A 21,578-nucleotide genomic window follows, 5' to 3' on the forward strand; every position below is an offset into this window, starting at 1 on the left:
CATGCACACGCTTTCAGGACTCTGCTGTGTCCCATTGGCCAACGCAAGTCATGTGGCCAGGCCCAGCTTGAAAGTGGGAAGAAGTGACCTCACTTCAAGAGAATAGGAGTGGGCAAGTCACATTGCAAACAGGTGTGCATACAGGATGGGCGCATATTGTGGCTGTTTTTGCCAATCTACCACACCTTTCGCTGATAAAAGCTTTTGGTTTTACTGATGTGGTTTCTCTAGGTTTTCAAGTCCATTTCATTGTAGTGGGTTTAGATTATATGTACCTGTCAGATCCCCGTACAGAAGAATGTTTACGTATTTCACGTAAATGCACTCATATATTCAGCCTTCTTAAAACAGGACATTTCCCCACACTAGATCTCTCTCTCCTTCCCATCTTTCCTCCCTCCATCCCTTCCTTCATCTGTCTCTCCCGCTTTCCTTCTTTCCTTATATATTGACATATATAATATATATGTTATTTATATTTTTTATATGGATAAGCCATTTGTTCACAGTGATGAGCTACAAGTTCTTTTGCTGATTATAATGTCGCTGTGCTCATCAATACAGAACCCTGATGTTCTATCAGCTGGTCATCTTTCTGTGTTGGTGGGTTTGGCCTAACATGTAATTCTGTCATTTCCATTGCATTCAAAGGCATTTCTCTGAAAGCAGCAGCTGCGTCAGTCAAGAAAGAATCAGAGGATCCTAATTACTATCAATATAATATGCAAGGTAATACTATTTTATAATCATTTTCTCCGCCCAAAGTTATTCGGGATGAAAAATTATAATTGCCACCCACCTGTGTGGGCTGCCCCTCACTGTCTTCCCAATAGCCCTTTCTGCGCCCACTCCCTGCTGCCACAGCCGCCCTCCTGCTCCTTCCCTTCCAGTATGACCAAGCATGGGCAAGAGGCTGGAAAGAGGAAAAATGCTTTCTTCAGGTAATTGCAGAACTGGCAAATAAACCAAAGGTCAACACTGTCATCAGGCCGTGGGCCCTCCTACAACACTGTTGGCTGTGCGTGTCCAACCTGACATATGTGAGGAGTCTTCCATTCTGACCTCAGTTGCTCTGGTTTCAGTCTTGAGAATGGAAATTAAAGCCCCACAGTGTTAGTCATCACACACTGGATAGCAATAACGTGACAGGTTTCTTCATTGGAAGACAAACTTGGTATCACTTAGTTCTGTGCCCATTCTGTACTTCACAATGAGGAAAAAATTATAAGAAAAGCATAAAAGAAATGCTTTTTTTGTTGTTGCTGGCACAGAAATATTGATTAGTAGAGTCACTGATAATAAAAACCAAAATGTATTGGGATTTAGTAATTTGCCTTGCAAATAAAGTATTGCTGGGTTCTCCCCTCCCTCTCTATTTTTACTTAAAAGAATTTTGGGGCCCTAGCTGGTTTGGCTCAGTGGATAGAGGATCCTGGGTTTGATTACAGCCAAGGGCACGTTCCTCGGTTGCAGGCTTGAACCCTAGCCACGTGTGGGAAGCAACCAACCGATGTGTCTCTCTCACAAAAAGAAGCATAAGATGTCCCCTTTTTGCAACCCTTCATGTAACAGTGCATCTCAGCTGTAATCACCAGTGGCCATTAAAACCAATTGTTAAATGTCAATAGGATTTTATCACGAGTAGATCAGGCTGACAGGTTCCAACTCACTCACTAGTCCAATGTTAACCTCATAAAGTAGAGGTAACCAGATATTTTGTGCCTCCAGGTGGGATCTAGTAAGAAGTACTCCTTCGGGATTCTTGCCCTCCAAAATCAAACCTACGTCTGATGCAGTCTTTAGGTTTACCTACCAATTTTCAGGAAATGTGGGAGATACAGAAACATAGGAAAACAACACTCCAAGGTCGCAGGCAGTAAATGCCAGAGTGGTAGAAGCTCGACAAGACATGTGCTGATTTCTTTTTCTTTTTTTTTCTAATATATTTTTATTGATTTCAGAGAGGAAGGGAGGAGAGAGAGATAGAAACATCAATGATGAGAGAGAATCATTGATCGGCTGCCTCCTGTACACCCCCTACTAGGGATCGAGCCCACAACCCGGGCATGTGCCCTTGACCAGAATCAAACCCGAGACCCTTCAGTCTGCAGGCTGACACTCCATCCACCGAGCCAAACCAGCTAGGGCGTGTGCTAATTTCTTCATCAAATAATTGCAAGGTTTTTTTAAATGGAGAGAAACCTGTTTTATAGTAAAAGAGATTTAAAAGACATTTCAACCAAATGCAATGTGTGGGCTTTGTTGGGATCCTGATTTAAGCAAACCAACTTCGAAAAGACAATTACTGCTTCCTGTTGAGTGCCAAATAATCACTGATGGCAGGAATTGGAAAGTCCATTTGTAACCATTATAATAAAAGATTGGATCAAGAAGGAATCATCAGCCCTAGCCGGTTTTTCTCAGTGGTTAGAGCGTTAGCCTGCGGACCAAAGGGTCTTGGGTTCAATTCCCAGTCAAGGGCACATACCTCAGTTGCAGCCCCATGGGGTATGTGCAGGAGGCAACCAATTGATGTGTCTCTCTTTCCCCACCTCCTCCCTCCCACTGAAAATCAGTGGCAAAAATATCTTCAGGTGGAGATTTGAAAAAAAGGAATCATTGGTGGATGCTAAATCTAGAGAGAAATTTAGGAGTGGAATACTTATGTGATCTTAAAGTTTCTTCCCACAGGCTGTTGGCCAGTTGCAAAAGTGAGGAAAAAAACAGTAATTTTACATTAGAAACATCAAAAAATACCTTGCTCAGATGATCAAAATTCACATCACCAGAGAGAGACATATGAACTCTTAGTTGATCTGGGCTGCTATAGCAGAATCCATAGAATGGGGGTCTTAGAAGCAACAGGTATTTATTTCTCACAGTTCTGGAGGCTGGAAAGTCCAAGGTCAAGGTGCTGGCAGGTGCAGTGTCTGGTGAGGACCCACCTCCTGGTTCGTAGATGATCTTCTCAATGTGTCCTCCCATGGTGTCCTCCAAGGGAGTCCCTGGCATCTCTTTTATAAGGGCACTAATGCCAATCCTGACGGCCCCACCCCCATGACCTAATCACTTCGGAAAGGCCACACCTACAAGTACCATCACATGGGGGTTAAGATTTTGACATATGAATTTGGGGGAAACACAGATATTCAGTCTATAGCAGACAGCATATGCCTCCAGATGTGATACCCTGAGAAGGATAGCCCATCATCTAGGCAGTGTTCTGGCCCATAATGCAAAACTTGAATCCTATCATGAAGAAACATCAGACAGGCTCAAAATGAGGAACATCTATTGTGGGGGAATGAGGGAGAGGGGTTTCTAGTCTTAAAAAATGGCAATGCCATAAATATCAAACACAGACTATGGAACTGTTCCATAAAGGAGACTAAAGAGACATGACAACAAAAACCATCCTGATCACACCCTGGATCCTTTATGGAATGGGGAAGAGCTACAAAGGACATTTGGGGCAACCGAGCAAATGCGAATACGAGCCCTGGCCGGTTTGGCTCAGTGGATACAGCGTCAGCCTGCGGACTAAAGGGTCCCAGGTTCGATTCCGGCCGAGGGCACATGGCTGGGTTGCGGGCTCCATCCCCAGTGTGAGCCATGCAGGAGGCAGCCAATCAATGATTCTGATTCTCACCTTTGATGTTTCTGTCTCTCCCTCTCTCTTCCTCTCTGAAAAAAAAAAATTAAAAAATGGGAATACAAATGATAGATTAAGTAAAAGTATTGCCTCAATGTTAAATGCTGTGATTTTTATAACTATGCTGTGATCATATAAGAGAATATCCCTATTCTTAGGAAATAATCACTAAAGTGTTTAGAGATACAGAGCCATGGTGTATGTAACTTTCTTTCAAATGGTTGGGGTGGGGGAATATATACATATACCATATCAATAGATTGGGGGGAGGAAAGGGAAAGATTACAAATGATAAAGGAAGTGATAAAATGTTAACATGTTATCTGAGTAAAGGGTATACAGATCTTTGTTGTATTTTATTCTTGCAATTTCTCTGTAAGTTTAAAATTATTTCAAAATAAAAGCTCTTTTTAGAAAAACACGGTTCTGAGACAATTACGAAAAGTTGAACAATGACTAGATGTGAGATGATGATAAAGAATAGTTGTTCACCTGGTGCATCATCATGATATTGGAGTGATGCTGAAGGCAGAGAGTTGTTGTCTTACTGGTACCTACACAGTATTTGCGCGTTGAATCCTACCATATCTGGGATTTACTTTGAATCACCAGCGGGGTTGGGGTGGGGTGGGGTGGGCACAGAAGGAACAGGGGCACAGGAGTTGATGACTCTTGGCAACGGGGGATGGGCACGTGGCTTCATTATACCATCTCTGTTATGTATGTTTGAAAATTTCCCAAAGGACAAATAAAGGAACAACGAAAAAATGTGAAGAAAGGGTCACTGTACAAGGAGTCAAAATATTTCATGTCCTGTACATCCCTGGGCGGATCTGGAATTATTTGCATTATTTTAAATGATTTTTCTTTTTGTATTTCCAGTTTTTTTTACATATTGTTTGCTTTCCTTTCAGAAAGTCATCGTTCTTCTGCGATCAATGAAGTAATAGAAATGCAGTTGCCAATGGAAGGTTAGAAACACAAAGCATTTAATTTCGTGTGTGTGTGTGTGTGTGTGTGTGTGTGTATTTTAGTTTACAGTATTTTACAAAGAACACACATGTATGAAAATAAAGAAGGGGACTTCCTGGCATGCTTTGTTAGAGAGCCGGCTGGGTTCTAGTCCTAAAATGTCACCTTAAGGACTCTCCCACTCTTTTACTTGTGTAAAATGCGGTTTTGCTTAACGCACCTGGATGCAGAAGTTAAGTGGTAAGAAAACTTGACACTGGTGCCATTTGTGGTCTTATTTCATTTTGTCTTTTGCATGGGCATGCCCAGATTTTTTTGAACTAAGCCGAAAAGTATTTTAGGAAATTCTTTTTTTGTTTGTTTTGTGAATCCTCACCCGAGGATATTTTTTTTTATTAATTTTTAGAAAGAGTAGAAGGAAGGGAATGGGGCAAGAGTAAAAGAAATAGAAAGACACACATCGATTGGTTGCCTCCCACACATGCCCCACCAGGGGGCCCTGGATGGAACTTGCAACCCAGGTACAAGCCCTTGACTAGAAATCACACCCATGAGCCTTCAGTGCACAGGCAGCACTCTTAACCACTGAGCCACAGGGGCCAGCGCTTTTGTGGGGGTTTTTCAACGTGGCATAATATTTTTTTTTAAATATATTTTATTGATTTTTTACAGAGAGGAAGGGAGAGAGATAGAGAGTTAGAAACATCGATGAGAGAGAAACATCGATCAGCCGCCTCCCGCACATCTCCCACTGGGGATATGCCCGCAACCCAGGCACATGCCCTTGACCGGAATCGAACCTGGGACCTTTCAGTCCGCAGGCCGACGCTCTATCCACTGAGCCAAACCGGTTTCGGCAATGGCATAATATTTTAGTAAAACTAATTTAAAATTAAATTGATTGGGGTAACTGTTTGGTTTTATTGTTCAGTGTTTGTTTAAATGCTATACCCAGTAGGTACAAACATATTCTAAGGATATTCTTTATCATTAAAATATTTTTTATTTTTCATAGAAATGAGACCATTTATTCTGGAGTTTGTGGATTTTCAGCCCATTGAATTAAAATAATAAACATTTTTTTTATTGTGCTTCATTTAGTAATCTGCTAAAAATATTTTTAGCTCTGATGCTGAAATGTGAGCTGATCCATAGTGTCCTTTTAATATGAGTTCTTTTATTTTATGTCTATAAATAAAGTATATCATTCTATCCTGGCATTTAATAAAATGTCACTTATCTGAACAGATGGGATTTTGAATTAGTAAAATCGGAAGTATAAAATTGCAGTTTTATCATTTTTCCAATCCGAAATGATTTAACAAGAAGACAGTAGTATTTGGACCATAGTGTATAAACTATACAGATTATCCTTTTAAAATAAACATTCATACCCTTGAAGTTGTTTTTTTTTTTTCTGAGTGAGTCCTTTTTTACTTAGAGATATTACTTACCTTGAAATATCACAGGGTCTGAACTGGTTTTCCCATGATTAGGGGAATTTTGAGATTGAATGAATATTCCCATCCTAATTTGATAATTCCATCATACTTCACTTTTTTGAATTCTAAAAATGGTTTCATGAAGTTGTTTATTTTATGGGGAGGAAACCTCTCGTCATTATTTATAACAGAGAAAACGTGGTGCCGTTTCAGTGTCCAGCAGGTAGAGAATGGATCGTGGTGACCCATTTGGAAAAATGCACCCAGTAAGCTCAGGGAGAAACACGCTTGTCTGGCTCAAGACACGTTATACCCAAAACAGAGAGGGACAAAAAGAAACCACAGTTTACAGTGGGATCTCAATTTTGTTTAGAAAAATTAATATAGTCAAAATAGTGGAGTAAGAAAATGCCGTGCTCACCTCCTCCCAGGACCACATCAAAATTACAACTAAGCTACAGAACAGCCATCATTGCGAACCCCCTGAAGTGTAGCTGAACAGAAGCCCCATAACTAAGGACATGTAGAAGAAGCCACACTGAGACTGGTAGGAGGGGCGGACAGGCAGACGGCGGGTCCCACACCTGTGTGTGACAGTTTAAAATCTGGAGGGATTTCTTGGCTTCAGAAGTCCCCCATGAGGAGCGAGGGGTCCCAGCCCAGGGTTCCAGTGCTGGGAAGAGAAGTCCCCGTAGCTTCTGGCCAGTGGAGATTGTGGCTGAGTGAGACGGAGGCTGCTGGAGTCCCAGGGGCTCCTCCTAAAGTGCCTACGCACAGACTTACTGGGACTCGCTTACTCTAAGCTCCTGTGCTGGGGCAGCAGCTGAAAAGGTGCCAGGGACATACGGAAAGAAACTGAATTGTCTGGTTTCAGGGCAAGGGCTAGAGGGGCACTTCTCCCAGACAAACGTGCCGGGAGACACCATTGCTCCTTTGTTGAGCCCTCCCTCCTACCACAGCCTGCAGGCTCAGGCAAGTGCCACCTCTGAGTCCCCATCAACTTGGCTAACACCCTTCACCCTGCCCTGTTGATTCCCTGAGACCCCACCCTACCCAACTCGCAGGCCCACCCAAGCTGCTTTCACTGGCTTTTCCATACAAACGGCCCGTCTTGGCTCATACTGCGGGCTTTACTAAAGTCTCTCAAAGGTTCACAGACCCCATACAAGTAGCATCTGGCCTCACCATGCACTGTACCGCTCGCTAAGGAGCCCTAAGCCTGGACTAGCTGCAGCCAGCCTCTCCCGGGCACCTCCACGCACAGCACAAGTGACAGCCATCTGCAGATCACTGAAGCTCATACCAAGGGGCCCCGGGCAGGACATAGGCAGTGACTGAACCTGGCCTGCACCCCAAATCCCTCCTAAGAGGCCCCAGAACCAGCACCTGGTGGCCAGCTTCACACCACACCGGAGCGTCACCCAAGCACCTCAACAAATGACACACCCAAAGGACAGACTCGGCAGGCACCGAGGCCCTGCCAGAGTATCTCCTGGCCCGCAGCGTTAGCCCCTGCACAGCACTCCATTTGTAAGGATGGGTTGGTGCTGACTCACCTGTACTTTGCTGCCTCTGTGGCTCCTTGTGTCTGTCTGAAGTCTTGCTCTTCAGACGCATAATCTCAAAACTCCTGAGCGATCATTCACACAACACGTGAACTGAGCTTTGAGTTCCTGGGATAGGACTAGACAGGCTCATTTATATTTCTCACCTAGAATTTAAGTGAATGTTGTATTTATCATTTGACCACAAACATAACATCAACTCTGCTTTTACTCTCAGCCCTTGTTGAGCGTTTCTGTGACTCTGTTAAATCACTTTTCATAGGATGTCTGTCTACGACTTAAATGTCCTCCTGGACACACTTATATGTCTTATTTCTTTTCCCCCTTTTAAACTGAGAATAACAACAAAGGTAATATACCTTTAAACACCCTTCTTTTAAAATCTGCAGTTTAATGGTCAAAATCCCCTTTTGACCATTAAACTGCAGAGACTCAAATATCATCTGATGCCAAGCCATCTTGTTTTCCTGCAGCTAAATGTTCTCAAGGTTTTAAAAAATTCATTCTGGACTTCTGAGTAATGGCACATTTTTAGAGGAGAATTGGCCTAATTTTCTGTAAGTTCTAAATTTCAATTCTGTTTTAAGGAAACACAAATCCATCCAATACTACAAGTTCTGCAGCAGGTGTTGAAGATCTTAACATCGTTCAGGTGACAATTCCAGGTATGGAAGTTTATCTGGCTTCATCATAATTTATATTATACTAGAGGCCCCATGCACGAAATTTGTGCAAGAATAGGCCTTCCTTCCCCTGGCTGCTGTCACCGGCTTTCCTCTGGCACCTGGGACCTGGGCTTTCCTCACAGCTCCAGATTCATCCAGAAGGTCGTCCAGAAGGAAGTCCGGTCTAATTAGCATATTATGCTTTTATTATAGACTTTTTATTTTGTTATATTTTAAACATTTTCTGACATAAATTAGTCTCTTGGAGTTGTGTTGTTGTTGTTGTTTCCTTAGTTCATCCTATTAATTATGGGATGACAATTCAGGAATATAGAATATGCTGCAAATCCCCACTCACTGAATATCTTGCCTGTATCAAACATCGTTAATCAAATAATTGTTCTCCCAGCCATGCCCTGGCATTAATGAGAAAATACACCTCAAAGCAGATAACTCCAAACACTAGCTACGATTGAATTGGATTTGGCCACAGAAGTGAAATTTTCTTTTGCTGCCCATCAAGTAATCTCCTTTTCTGAGTAAGTGTATGTAAAAGATATCTGGAAAGCTACAACAGAAGCTAATTGCATAGTTCCTCCAGAGAAGGAAACTGAGAACTGAGATGAGGATGGAAGAGAGACATTCACTATGTACTATTTTATATCTCTTGAATTTTGAACCATGTTGTTGCTTTATTTATTCAAAATATTTATTTAAATATTCTATTTAAATTTTATTAAATAGAATAAAAATTTTAAGTATTGAAAAATATTCCCTACTAATCTTAATACATTTTATTCCTTTTACATGTCATATTGCTTTGGCTAGGATTTCTGTTATAATATTGAAGAGTAGTGGTGAAAGTGGACATCCTTGTCTTTCATAATATTGAAAATGTTCCTGAGAGTAATATGTAGTATGTTTATATGGAGCTATAGTTTGGAAAATATAACTTTGTAATGTAATGGCTTCCATTTACAAATTTCCAAGATGCTTAATTTTTGCCAAAACTAAACTGAATGATAAGCCACTTAAAGTGCTTTTTCATATGCTAACAAGCATTTCTTCTAACAGCTTTCTTGGGGGCAAATACATTATTAATCCTCTGTTTGTTTGTTTGTTTGTTTGTTTGTTTAATTCTTTTAGATAATGAGAAGGAGAGGTTATCAAGCATGGAAAAGATAAAACAACTAAGAGAACAAGTTAATGACCTCTTTAGTCGAAAATTTGGTAAGTTTTTATATCGATACATATCCAAAATTTATATATTTGAAATAGTTCTTTTTAATTGAATACTTTATCTGAGAAACTGATCTTTCTGTGAAGGAGCTATAATCAAAATGAATGTGTATTTTTACTGAAAAGCTTTTACATAGAAACACTAATTAAAATAATAATAATAATAATAGCTATCTTTGATTTACTGAGTTCTTATCATTGCTGAGCATTGTTTTTGATGCTGAACACGTGATTAAATATCTAATCTTCACAAAAACCTTTTTCAGTAGATACTATGATAATCCCTATTCGATGGATTGAGAAACTGAGTCTGCTATACTACCCACTGGCAATTTCAGAATCAGTAAGATTATTCTTACATCATAGTACTCCTGGAAATTAAAATAATAATGGCTCATCACCATTGTTGTCACTTGATGTGAATGCTTTTTAAATCTTAACGATAAAGCATAGTTTGCATTAAGTAAATGATGAATGCAATTAATTTTGCTGTTTGTCTCATCACAGGGGAAGCCATTGGAGTGGATTTCCCCGTGAAAGTTCCTTACAGAAAGATCACATTCAACCCTGGCTGCGTGGTCATCGACGGCATGCCCCCCGGGGTGGTGTTCAAAGCCCCTGGCTACCTGGAAATCAGCTCCCTGAGGAGGATCTTGGATGCTGCAGAATTTATCAAATTCACAGTCATTAGGTAAGTGAGAGTTGCCCTCTCGGTCATGAGAACGCATCTGCAGACAGTAACTTGCCTGCAGTAGATGAGGGCGGGATAGGGACTTTTACCCCCAGAAGGTGGGCGATGGGTCCCTGCAGTCAACTGCTGTGCCCTGCTGCCTCTCAACTCATTTTATCATATTCTGCTTCTGTGAGCTGTGTGTCCCTGTCCCTGTTTCTTTTGTTACTGTTATTTTTAATCCTCATCCAAGGATATATTTTCCATTGGTCTTTAGAGAGAATGGAAGGAGGAAGGAAGGAAGAGACAGAGAGAGAAACATTGATATAAGAGAGACACATTGTTGGGTTGCCTCCTGCACGCACCCCGAGCAGGGGCCGGGCATCAAACCTGCAACCCCAGTACATGCCCTTGACCGGGAATGGAACCCACAACCCTTTGGTACTCGGCCAGGGCCCTGTTCCTGTTTCTTGGTGATCATGGGCAGCTGTCTCAGTTTTATATCTCACTGCAGTAGCATAGAGCTGACACTCACAAAAGTTTGTCAAATAGAACTAAATAGACAGGAGAGAAAAAATGAACATTGTTGCATTCACCAATATCTCTTTCTCTTCAGACCACTTCCAGGCCTCGAGTTTAACAATGGTGAGTATTCGGGAGATGATATCATTCCAGTAGCCGCTGTGAAGCGGAAAGTGTCTTGGTGGGAACTGACCACGGGGTCCTTGCTTCTTGAACCTTAGCGCAAAGCATGCTGCTCTTTATACGCATTTTCTTTTTCCTGCTTGTTGCAAAGTCTCTTAATTCTGTTCCTTGAATTTTCTTAGCCAGGCTTTTTTTTTTTTTTTAATCCTCACACGAGGATATTTTTCCACTGATTTTTAGAGAGAGTGGAAGAGAAAGGGAAAAAGAGAGAAACATTGATGTGAGAGAAACACATCTATTGGTTGCCTCCTGCCTGAGCCCTGACCAGGGCCCAGGCCAAGGAGGAGCCTGCAACTGAGGTATGTGCCCTTGACCAGAATCGAACCCGAGACCCTTCAGCCTGCAGGCCGACACTCTATCCACTGAGCCAAACCAGCCAGGGCCTTAGGCATTTTTTTCTCACACATGAGTTTGATGGACCTTGCTGCACAGCAGACTGTGTGTGATACGTGAGCCCTTTATGGTTGGGGCTCATATCATAATACAGTGGTGCCTTGACTTACGAGTGTCCCGACTAACGAGTTTTTCAAGATACGAGCCGTCTCTCGGCCAATTTTTTGCTTTGAGTTGCGAGCTAAAATTCGGGTTACGAGCCAGCTTCAGATACCCCACCGCTAGTTGGCGCAGCGAACGTCACAGTGAACGCCACAACATCAGCCCAGCATCACGTGTCTCACTCGTTCACTTTAAGCGGTTAGCTCTTAGTTGAAGCGTCAGTGTTGTGCTCGCATTTGTGCTTGCAGTTATTTTGCAAAACTTCGGTTTTTCAACCATGGATCTGAAGAAAGTAAGTGCGAAAGACAGTGCTGAGAGGAAGAAGCGGATGATGTGCATTGAATTAAAGAAAGAAATTATCGCAAAACATGACCAAGGTGTGCGTGTAATCGACTTGGCGAAGCAGTACGAGCGCAGCACTTCTACGATCTGCACCATACTGAAGCAGAAGGAGTCGATACAGGCTACAACTCCAGCCAAGGGCATTAAAATAATTTCTAAACAGCGGACATCTACCCATGAAAATATGGAGAAGCTGCTAATGGTGTGGTTAACGGAGAAGCAGCTCGCAGGAGAGACCGTGACGAAGGCTGTAATCTGCGAGAAGGCACGAGCTATTTACGCTGATTTGCTGCAGCAGACCCCAGGCACTTCAATGGACGAGGCGTCGGGCGAGCCGTTTAAAGCCAGTCGGGGCTGGTTCGAAAATTTTAAAAAGAGGACCGGCATTCACTCCGTTGTCAGACATGGTGAGGCAGCGAGCGCGGATATAAAGGCAGGTGAGGATCACCTCAAAACGTTTGCTGAAATTATAGCAGCAGAAGGATACATCCCCCAGCAAGTCTTCAACTGTGACGAGACAGGACTCTTCTGGAAGAGGATGCCAAGGAGAACTTATATAACGGCAGAAGAGAAGAGGCTGCCAGGCCACCAACCCATGAAGGATAGGCTAACCCTCGCACTGTGTGCCAATGCAAGCGGCGACTGCAAGATTAAGCCGCTGCTTGTTTATCATTCGGAAAACCCCAGAGCCTTTAAGTCACATAAGATTCTGAAAGAAAAACTGCAGGTCATGTGGAGGGCAAACCCGAGGGCGTGGGTCACCAGGCAGATCTTTGTGGAGTGGGTGAATTTGGTCTTTGGTCCTGGCGTTAAGAAATATCTCCAGGAAAATAACCTACCCCTGCAAGCTCTTCTTGTCCTGGACAATGCACCTGCCCACCCACCTAACCTTGAAGATGACATCCTCGAAGAGTTCAAGTTTATAAAGGTGCTCTACCTTCCACCTAACATCACCCCTATCCTGCAGCCAATGGAACAGCAGGTGGTTTCTAATTTCAAGAAGCTCTTCACCAAGCACCTGTTCCGCCACTGCTTTGAGGTGACGGAGAGCACAAACCTCACCCTTCGAGAGTTCTGGAAGGACCACTATAACATCGTGACATGCCTCAGAATTATCGATATGGCCTGGCAGGGTGTTACAAAGAGGACCTTGACTTGTGCGTGGAGGAAGCTGTGGCCTGAGGTAGTGTCTGAAACGGATTTCGAAAGACTCGAACCCGAAGCGGCAGTGGTGGAGGAGATTGTATCCCTCGGCAAGTCCATGGGCCTGGACGTGGATGAAGGTGACATCAACGAGCTCATGGAGGAGCACTCCGAGGAACTGACGACACAGGAGCTAAAGGAGCTACTGACGCAGCAGCACACGGAGGTTTTGCAGGAAATAGATGACACGGAGGAGGAGGAGGAGGTTATCTCTGTAAGTGAGATAAAGGAGATGTTGGGAGTGTGGGAGAAACTTTCAGACTTTATTCAAAAGAAACACCTAGAAAAAATTGCAACTGGGCGTGCGATGGAGCTATTTAATGACACTTGCCTAACTCATTTCAGAAATATTCTGAAAGGGAGGATGAAACAGATCTCATTGGACAGATTTTTATCGAAAACTGTAGATGAAAGAGATGAAAGCGTGGCGAAAAGGGCAAAAATCAGCAAATAAGATTCAGTTATTCAATCATTCAGTTCAGCCTTTCTCCTCCAACTCCATCAGCATCTTTAAGTTGTTTGATCTCCAAGGTAAATGCTGTACATTAAACTTAATAAAACAAGTTTATTGCACTACATTCTATTGTTCAGTATTGTGTTTTTATACAATATTCGTTATTTTTAAATACATTTTTCTTATTTAAAAACATTTATCAAAACAATTGCGGTGTTTTTTGGGTGTCCGGAACGGATTAATGGCATTTCAATTCATTGTAATGGTGAAAATTGATTTGACATACGAGTAATTTGAGTTACGAGCTCCGTCACGGAACAAATTAAACTCGTAAGTCAAGGCACCACTGTACTGAACTAGTCCATCTCAGTTGGTAGACAGTGATTCCTGGCCACCCCAGCCCCACTCCCTGGGGCCCCTACCCCCCAACTCCCACAGTTCAGAACTAAAAGTGGTACCACCTGGCACAGCAGTGCTCCCAGAACCCTCCAAGCCCCCCTACCAGTGCTGAAAGTGACATCTGTTCTGACTGAGCAATGCCCCAGGCACTCTGCTGGTTAAATATTTTTAATGTCTCCCCTAGAGTCTTACAAGCAAGCTACTATCCTACAGGGTGAGTGAGGCAGAAGGTGTAGAGATGTTCTCAAGAGCTTGAATCCCTAGGGAACCTCCTCACTTAAAGTATTCTTTTGAAGTGCTCAATTATTAGTCCTAAACTCATCTGGTTGCTAAATGATTTTTACATTTGTAATAGCTGTATCGAGGCACAATTCACATGCCAGAAAATTCACTCGTGGAGAGTGTACACCATTCAGTGATTGGTTTTTAGTAAATACTGTAAAGGGAGTTGTGCAGCTATCACCACAGACTGATAGAACATTTCCATGGCCCCCCAGACATTCCTCCTACCGATTTCCAGTCATTTCCCGTTCCCACCCCCAGGCCCAGGCATACCAACCACTAAATTGACTTTCTGTCTACATATACGTATTAATTTGATGTAAAGCTCAAGCATTTAATTTGCTATGAAAGCCTACCAAAAGTGAGTTTTCATGTCTGTGTTCTTTCGAAGCAAAGCGTACCTGCATCACGGCCAGGCTCTCTCAGTTTAACACACGTTCAGTTCTGTGCGGTCCTCTGGCCATCACCTGTGTCTTCCGTGGTGCTCAGCAGGCGACTCACACACCTTCTGTGTTTGTTCCCTTCTCTGGCTATAAAGTTCTCTTGAGAATCAAAAGAAAAAATATGTTCAGTGCAAATGTACTTTCGCACCATTCCTCTGTAGACCAGATGTGGCAAACAGAGCTGCTTGCTGAACTTGACCAGGATGTCTTTTGTTTGGCTCATATACTGGTACCTTTTAAAAAGGTAATCTGGCCACTATTAAAAAGCCTGGGACTTTTTCCTGAAAACCAATTTCCAGGTTTTCTTTAGAAATCTGCCAGTCTGGCCTCAGAGGCCCATTTCCCTCTGGCAGCCCTTTGCTGGGGCTGAGTGTCCACCGATCCTGGCTGCAGGGGCGGGTTACTCTCCAGTTAACCACACCCCCTACCCACTTTCTCTCTTCCGCTTATCATCATGCTTTTGCTGCTGCTTTTCTAATAGCAGAGTTAAAAGAAAAGTGAACTATTTCTTTATTTCTTTATTCTCTATGTCTTTATCAAAAGTGGGAAAAAGAAAGATAGACCTTGAGGGCCGTGTATTTCAAGAAAAGTGGGAGAGAGCGTATTTCTTCGTGGAAGTGCAGAATATTCCTACGTGCTTAATATGCAAACAGAGCATGTCTGTGTCCAAAGAATACAACCTCCGACGCCATTATCAGACCAACCACAGTAAGCACTATGACCAATACACTGAGAAGTTGCGCGATGAGAAGCTTCATGAGTTAAAAAAAGGCCTCAGAAAGTACCTCTTAGGGTCATCAGAAACTGTGTGTCCTGAGCAAAAAGAATTGTTTGCAAATGCGAGTCCCAACGACAACGCTGCCACGCAGGCTGCAGAAGATGTGACTGGGAACTTATGGGAGAAGTTACGTGAAAAAATCAGATCATTTGTGGCCTACTCGATTGCGATCGATGAGATCACAGACATTAATAACATCACTCAGTTGGCCATATTCATCCGTGGTGTCGATGAGAATTTTGATGTGTCGGAAGAACTTTTGGATACAGTGCCCATGACAGGTACAAAATCTGGAAATGAAGTATTTTTGCGTGTTGAGAAAAGTCTTAAGAAGTTTAATATCGACTGGTCGAAATTAGTGAGCGTGGCCTCCACGGGCACCCCTGCCATGGTTGATGCGAACAATGGGCTGGTGACAAAGCTGAAGTCCAAGGTGGCCACGGTTTGCAAGGGCTCGGACCTGAAGTCCGTTTGCTGCATTATTCACCCGGAATCGCTCTGCGCTCAGCGGTTAAAGATGGACCACGTCATGAACGTGGTAGTGAACTCCGTGAACTGGATATGCTCCCGGGGCCTGAACCACAGCGAGTTCACAACTTTGCTCTATGAACTGGACTGCCAGTATGGCAGCCTCCTCTACTACACGGAGATTAAATGGCTCAGTCGTGGGCTGGTACTGAAGAGGTTTTTTGAATCGTTGGAAGAAATTGATTCCTTCATGTCATCCAGAGGGAAGCCCCTGCCTCAGCTGAGCTCTCAAGACTGGGTCAGAGACTTGGCCTTCTTGGTCGACATGACAATGCATCTGAACACTTTGAGCCTCTCTCTCCAAGGCCATTCACAAATCGTTACGCAAATGTACGACTTGATTCGGGCGTTTCTGGCAAAACTGTGCCTTTGGGAAACTCATTTGGCAAGGAATAATCTGGCCCACTTTCCCACCCTGAAATCAGTTTCCAGAAATGAAAGTGACAGCCTGAACTACATTCCCAAAATTGTGGAGTTAAAGACCGAATTCCAGAAAAGATTGTCCGACTTCAAACTCTACGAGAGCGAACTGACCCTGTTCAGCTCCCCTTTCTCCGTGAAGGTCGAGAGCATCCACGAGGCCCTGCAGATGGAGGTGATTGAGCTGCAGTGCAACATGGTGCTGAAAACCAAGTACGACAAGGTGGGGGTCCCCGAGTTCTACAAGCACCTCTGGAGCAGCTACCCGAGGTATAAGAGCCACTGTGCAAAGATTCTCTCCATGTTCGGGAGCACTTACATTTGTGAGCAGCTGTTTTCCATTATGAAACTGAGCAAAACGAAATACTGCTCGGAGTTGAAGGACTCCCAGTGGGACTCCGTCCTCCACATCTCGACATGAAGAGCATGCTCCCGGCAATGCCCCGTGGGCTGTAAGACTAGAGTCCTCTAGACCAGTGGTCGGCAGACTGCGGCTCGCGAGCCACATGCGGCTCTTTGGCCCCTTGAGTGTGGCTCTTCCACAAAATACCACGTGCGGGTGCACATGTACAGTGCGATTGAAACTTCGTGGCCCATGCGCAGAAGTCGGTATTTTGTGGAAGAGCCACACTCAAGGGGCCAAAGAGCTGCATGTGGCTCGCGAGCCGCAGTTTGCCGACCACGGCTCTAGACCCAAGGGATTTTGAGATGGGGAAATGAGTTACTAAATGTTTCTGTTTTTTTCACTATGACTCACCAATTTGATTTGCAGTCTCATACCTGTTTTTATGACATTTTTGGCTTCACTATAGTCCAGTAAAAATCGAGAAAGTTTTCTTGTATTTCTAGTTGACTTTTCTTACGCCTGGCCCTTGTCACTCATTCACATGGTACTTGCTTGACCCCTGTAGGCATTGGAGCTGGCATCTCCAGGTTTAAATCAGTCAGCAGAGACCAGAGGGAGAGAGACAGATGTGTGTGTTCATTGAGGGGCATGTATGCACACACATTTATCACACACACACACACACACATCCCTTTTGAGTGGTGTCCCTTGTGACCTAACATGATTCCAAGTTTAAGCAAAGTTGGTTGGAGATGTAGTATTACTGTGTTATCAGCCTCTGCCTCCACATGAACCCAGAAAGTGAGGGTTTAAAATGGAAAACCCCAAAACAAATAACATTTGCCTTGAAAAGGCAAAAAAAAAAAAAATTGAGGTTTGGAGGTTCTCTTTTTTCAACGTTATTTTGTGTGCTGCGCCAGCACAACCAAGGGTGACCCTGAGTGGGGGCAGTGAAGGATTTAGAAAAGACAGACAAGAGAATAAAGCTGGGTCTGAGTGGGACGCTGCCCTCTCTGATGGAGAGAGCAACACGGACTACAAGCCCTGTCTTTATTTTATAGCCAGATTCCACAAGGTAAAGTAAGGGCGTGGTCAAGATGTTTACAACATTCTCCTGGGTTTTGATCCTACTCAACTACCTGCAGCTGAACTCTATCAAGCCCACGTCACTCAGACACGTGGGGCCATGTGTTCAGACCATAGGTTCAAGTTTACAACTATAGCTGTTGGCTATAATTGTGCTGGGAGGGCCCTGTTGGCTGTAATTGTGCTGGGAGGGACTTGTACGTGGCCATGAGAGGACTGTGCCCTCTCATTAGTCTGAGGCTTGAACCTGTCCAAACACTGTAGCTGCTCTCCATAATTTTGAAATAATTCAAATTTATAGAAAAGTTGCAGAAATGAAAATAGTATGAAGAACATTTATATGCCTTTTAGCCAGATTTTCATATTGCAACATTTTACCCCATGTTTTATTATTTGTTTGCTTTCTCTCCATCTCTCTCTTTCATGTGTGAACATTATCTATAAGTGTATAAATGAATGAGTATATAACATGTATGTAAAGATATATGCATAATTTCTTTCTGAACTATTTGAGGGCAAGTTGTACACATCATTTACCCCTACATACTTTATGGAGTATTTTCTAAGAGTAGGGATATTCTCTTAACATTACCAGGCTTTAGTTACCAACTCCCGTTAACCGAACATTGATGCAATACTTTCACCCAATTTACCATTCATACTCCAATTTTGTCAGTTGACCCAAGATGTCCTCATTTTTTTTAAAGAGTAATGTGTGTGTTTTTTGTTGTTGTTTCTTTAACATATTTTTATTGATTTCAGAGAGGAAGGGAGAGGGAGAGAGAGATAGAAACATCAATAATGAGAGAGAATCATTGACCGACTACCTTCTGCACGCCCCCCACCGGGGATCAAGCCCACAACCCGGCACATGACCTGGACTGGAATCGAACCTGGGACCCTTCAGTTCGCAGGCCGACGCTCTATCCACTGAGCCAAACCAGCTAGGCCAAGATGGCCTCTTTTATAGCATATTTCCCCTGGAGGGTTGTCATTTGAGAGCATATATATATATACCTGTGTTCTTAGTCTCTGTTCATCATTGGAATTAGGGACCCAAAACTGTGAATACTTTCCAGGTTGGAGGACTTAATCTGACTAGAATGCAAAAAGGCCGAGGATCCTGCCCTGGTGCCCCCCTCAGGAAGCAATGGAGAGAAGGCTTCAATACGAGTGAAGGGAGGCTGCAGGAGGGGGAGACCAGCCTCCAGGTGGTGGCCTGCTCAAGGCACCCAGCCCGCTGGAGCCTGATGCTTGTCCTCAGACACCAGGGAAATGACCCAGCCCGGCAGCTCCTGTCCCTGGAAGGTTGGCTGCAGGCACAGCTGGTTCCCGCTAGCTCAGAGGCTCACTTCCTGGGGAAGAGGTCCAGGATGGACTGGTTTACAGAGGGGTGGGGGACCAGCTCCTGGTGCACCTGAGCAGGTGTGGACCCCGGATATCAGAGCTGGGGCCCTGCATCAACCAGGCTTGCCTGAGACCTAACTGATAGTGTTCACAGACTATCTGAGATTTGGGATCTTGGGTGGTCTTCAAACAACGCAAGATGGCCGGCAGGAAAAGCTCAGCCTCCTCGATTTATAGACAGGCAGCTGAGGCCCCGAGTGGGTGAGTGGCCTGCCCAGGCCACACTTCCAGTAGAGGAGTCTTCAGGATTCAAACCCAGGTCCGTGAGACTCCAAAGTCCACGGGGTTGTTGTTTGTTTGTTTTTCCTTTTATAAGTGGCCACCGTGCCTGTCCTGGTGTGCAGCCTCAGCTCATGTGTGTGCTTGTGTGTGGCTCCCTGGGGCTAGCCCATTGGTGACAGGAAGGGACAGCAGGGTTCAGCCTGCCTTCTGTTGACTGGACCATTCATGGGGTGCTCTGAATCAACTCCTGAGGCCCCTGGACTCCGCAGTGTGTGTGGGGACCAGGGTGGCTTGACCACCCGTCACTCACGTGCTGGGGAAATGACTGAAGGAGTGGGCTGGTTTCAGCAGTCCTGGTGAGGCGGTGTCTATAGATGGGAACACTTTGGAGTGCTGTGGTCACAGAGAGAGAGGGAAGGGCCCAGCACAGGAGCTGGGGCCTGGAACTGGTGGGTGCCTGTGAGTTCTCGGGGTGAAGGAGCCCTGTATTCCCATCCAGGGTGGGCAGAGGAAAGAGTTGCTTACTCCTCCAACCCAGGAAACGGAAGGGGGGGCTGCGGGGAGGGGGGCTCTGGAAGTTGTCCCACAGCACACTCCCTCCTCTGAGCATCCCTCAACCACGGCACCGCCCACCAGGACTGACGCACAGATCATGAGCTCTGCAGAGTCCCGTGGGGCCTTGGAATCAGCAAAAGGAAAGCCTGGCTCCACCTCCCACCTCTGCCACCTACTTGCCCAATTACCGTAAACAAATCACCCACATTTTCTGAGCCTTGGTTTCCTCACCGATAAGTACCTACCTGGCGGAGTTGTTCTCAGAACTAGACGCAGTGTGAAGAGCTCGGCACTATGCTTGGACTCAAGAAGACTGGCTGCACAGACAGTGCGGGCTAGCTCAGACCTGGCGCCTACCTCACGCCCCACTGGCAACTTTAGCTTTCCTGTGATGGCAGAGACCTGCGGGGTTGCCCTCCTGATCGGGCACACCCACCACCGGGTCCTCCACACGGCAGGTGGCTGTGGGGCCAGCACAACACCAACTTGAGGGAACCAGAAATACAGGAAAATGTGGGGGAAAGGACTTTACCTTGAAAAAGAAAGAAAGAAACTGCTCTGGCTGATGTTGCTCAGTGGTTACAGCATCGCCCTCAAACCAAAGGGTCATGGATTTGATTCCCGGTCAAAGGCACGTACCTGGGTTGCAGGTTTGATCCCTGCCCAGGTCGGAGCGCATGCAAGAGATAACCAATCGATGTTTCTCTCTCTCTCTCTCTGCTCTTGCTCTCAATCTTGCTCTCTCCCCCTTCCTCCCTCCCTTCCACCCTCTCTAAAAATCAATGGAAAAAATATTGTAGCCCTAACCGGTTTGGCTCAGTGGATAGAGCATCAGCCTGTGGACTGAAAGGTCCCAGGTTTGATTCCGGTCAAGGGCATGTGCCTTGGTTGCGGGCACATCCCCAGTAGGAGGTGTGCAGGAGGCAGCTGATCAATGTCTCTCTCTCATCAATGTTTCTAACTCTCTATCCCTCTCCCTTCCTCTCTGTAAAAAATCAATAAAATATATTTTAAAAAATATTGTAGGGTGAGGATTAAGAAAAAGAAAGAGAAAAGAAAGGAAAAAAATGAAACTAAAAATTATGAAAATAAATATTTTGTCTTATACTGTATTTAATTTTTTTAAGTTATAATTGCACTGAACAACCTAAAAGGTTGGGGCGCCTGTGGTTAATCATTCCACAGCCTTGTATGACTTTTTCAGCAAACAAGGGTCTGCAAAAAGCAAACGGAGTTAAGGACCCGGTGGTTTTCTCAAGGCCTCTCTCCATCGTTTCATAGTCAATTATTCTCTTTTGAAGCACCTATCCCCTTGCTAATTTTCTCTGATCGCTAAGGGTGGCAGCCTTGTCTAACCTCAGGGAGCCGCTCCCCCACAGGTGCAGCTCTTCATGCTACCCATGGCCTTCATGAAAAACTCGGACAGGGCTGTGACCTCCGCTGGGGGGTTGTGGGGGAAGTTGTTGACGCCGAGGTCCGGTTGCATACTGCCCTGGCCTTGGCCCACATCTGCAAGATTTGCAGCTCCAATGTGCACCTTAGAGTCTTCGCATTGTGGGAAAGACCCACAGCAAAGCCTTTGAGGCCGTGGGCTAGCGACAATGCTGGGGTAAGTGGCGGGGAGATGTTCATCTGAGTATTTGCTAACTGAGCAGGTGCCCCCTCCCTCTACCTAAAGTGCAAATGTTTTGTCAACTAAGGCGCACAC

General features: G+C 44.6%; 1 protein-coding gene across 6 annotated transcripts in view; it reads left to right on the plus strand.

The window, feature by feature from the left end:
• Nucleotides 1-21,578, plus strand: part of LOC132233170 (general transcription factor II-I repeat domain-containing protein 2) — a 49,409-nt gene that overhangs the window by 25,850 nt on the left and 1,981 nt on the right. For 3 of the 6 annotated variants that reach the window (XM_059693417.1, XM_059693416.1, XM_059693419.1), the window contains 7 exons: nucleotides 652-729; nucleotides 4,567-4,623; nucleotides 8,219-8,296; nucleotides 9,443-9,526; nucleotides 10,043-10,226; nucleotides 10,822-10,850; nucleotides 11,654-13,528. In XM_059693417.1, coding sequence (XP_059549400.1) covers nucleotides 652-729; nucleotides 4,567-4,623; nucleotides 8,219-8,296; nucleotides 9,443-9,526; nucleotides 10,043-10,226; nucleotides 10,822-10,850; nucleotides 11,654-13,404 — 2,261 coding nt within the window. In that variant the 3' untranslated portion in view covers nucleotides 13,405-13,528. Of the gene's footprint in view, nucleotides 1-651; nucleotides 730-4,566; nucleotides 4,624-8,218; nucleotides 8,297-9,442; nucleotides 9,527-10,042; nucleotides 10,227-10,821; nucleotides 10,851-11,653; nucleotides 13,529-15,071; nucleotides 17,097-21,578 lie in introns of those variants that run through there. The other 3 variants (XM_059693420.1, XM_059693418.1, XM_059693421.1) reach the window with 3 other exon arrangements.

This window comes from Myotis daubentonii, chromosome 4 (assembly GCF_963259705.1).
Source record: "Myotis daubentonii chromosome 4, mMyoDau2.1, whole genome shotgun sequence".
NCBI classification, from domain to species: Eukaryota; Metazoa; Chordata; class Mammalia; order Chiroptera; family Vespertilionidae; genus Myotis; species Myotis daubentonii.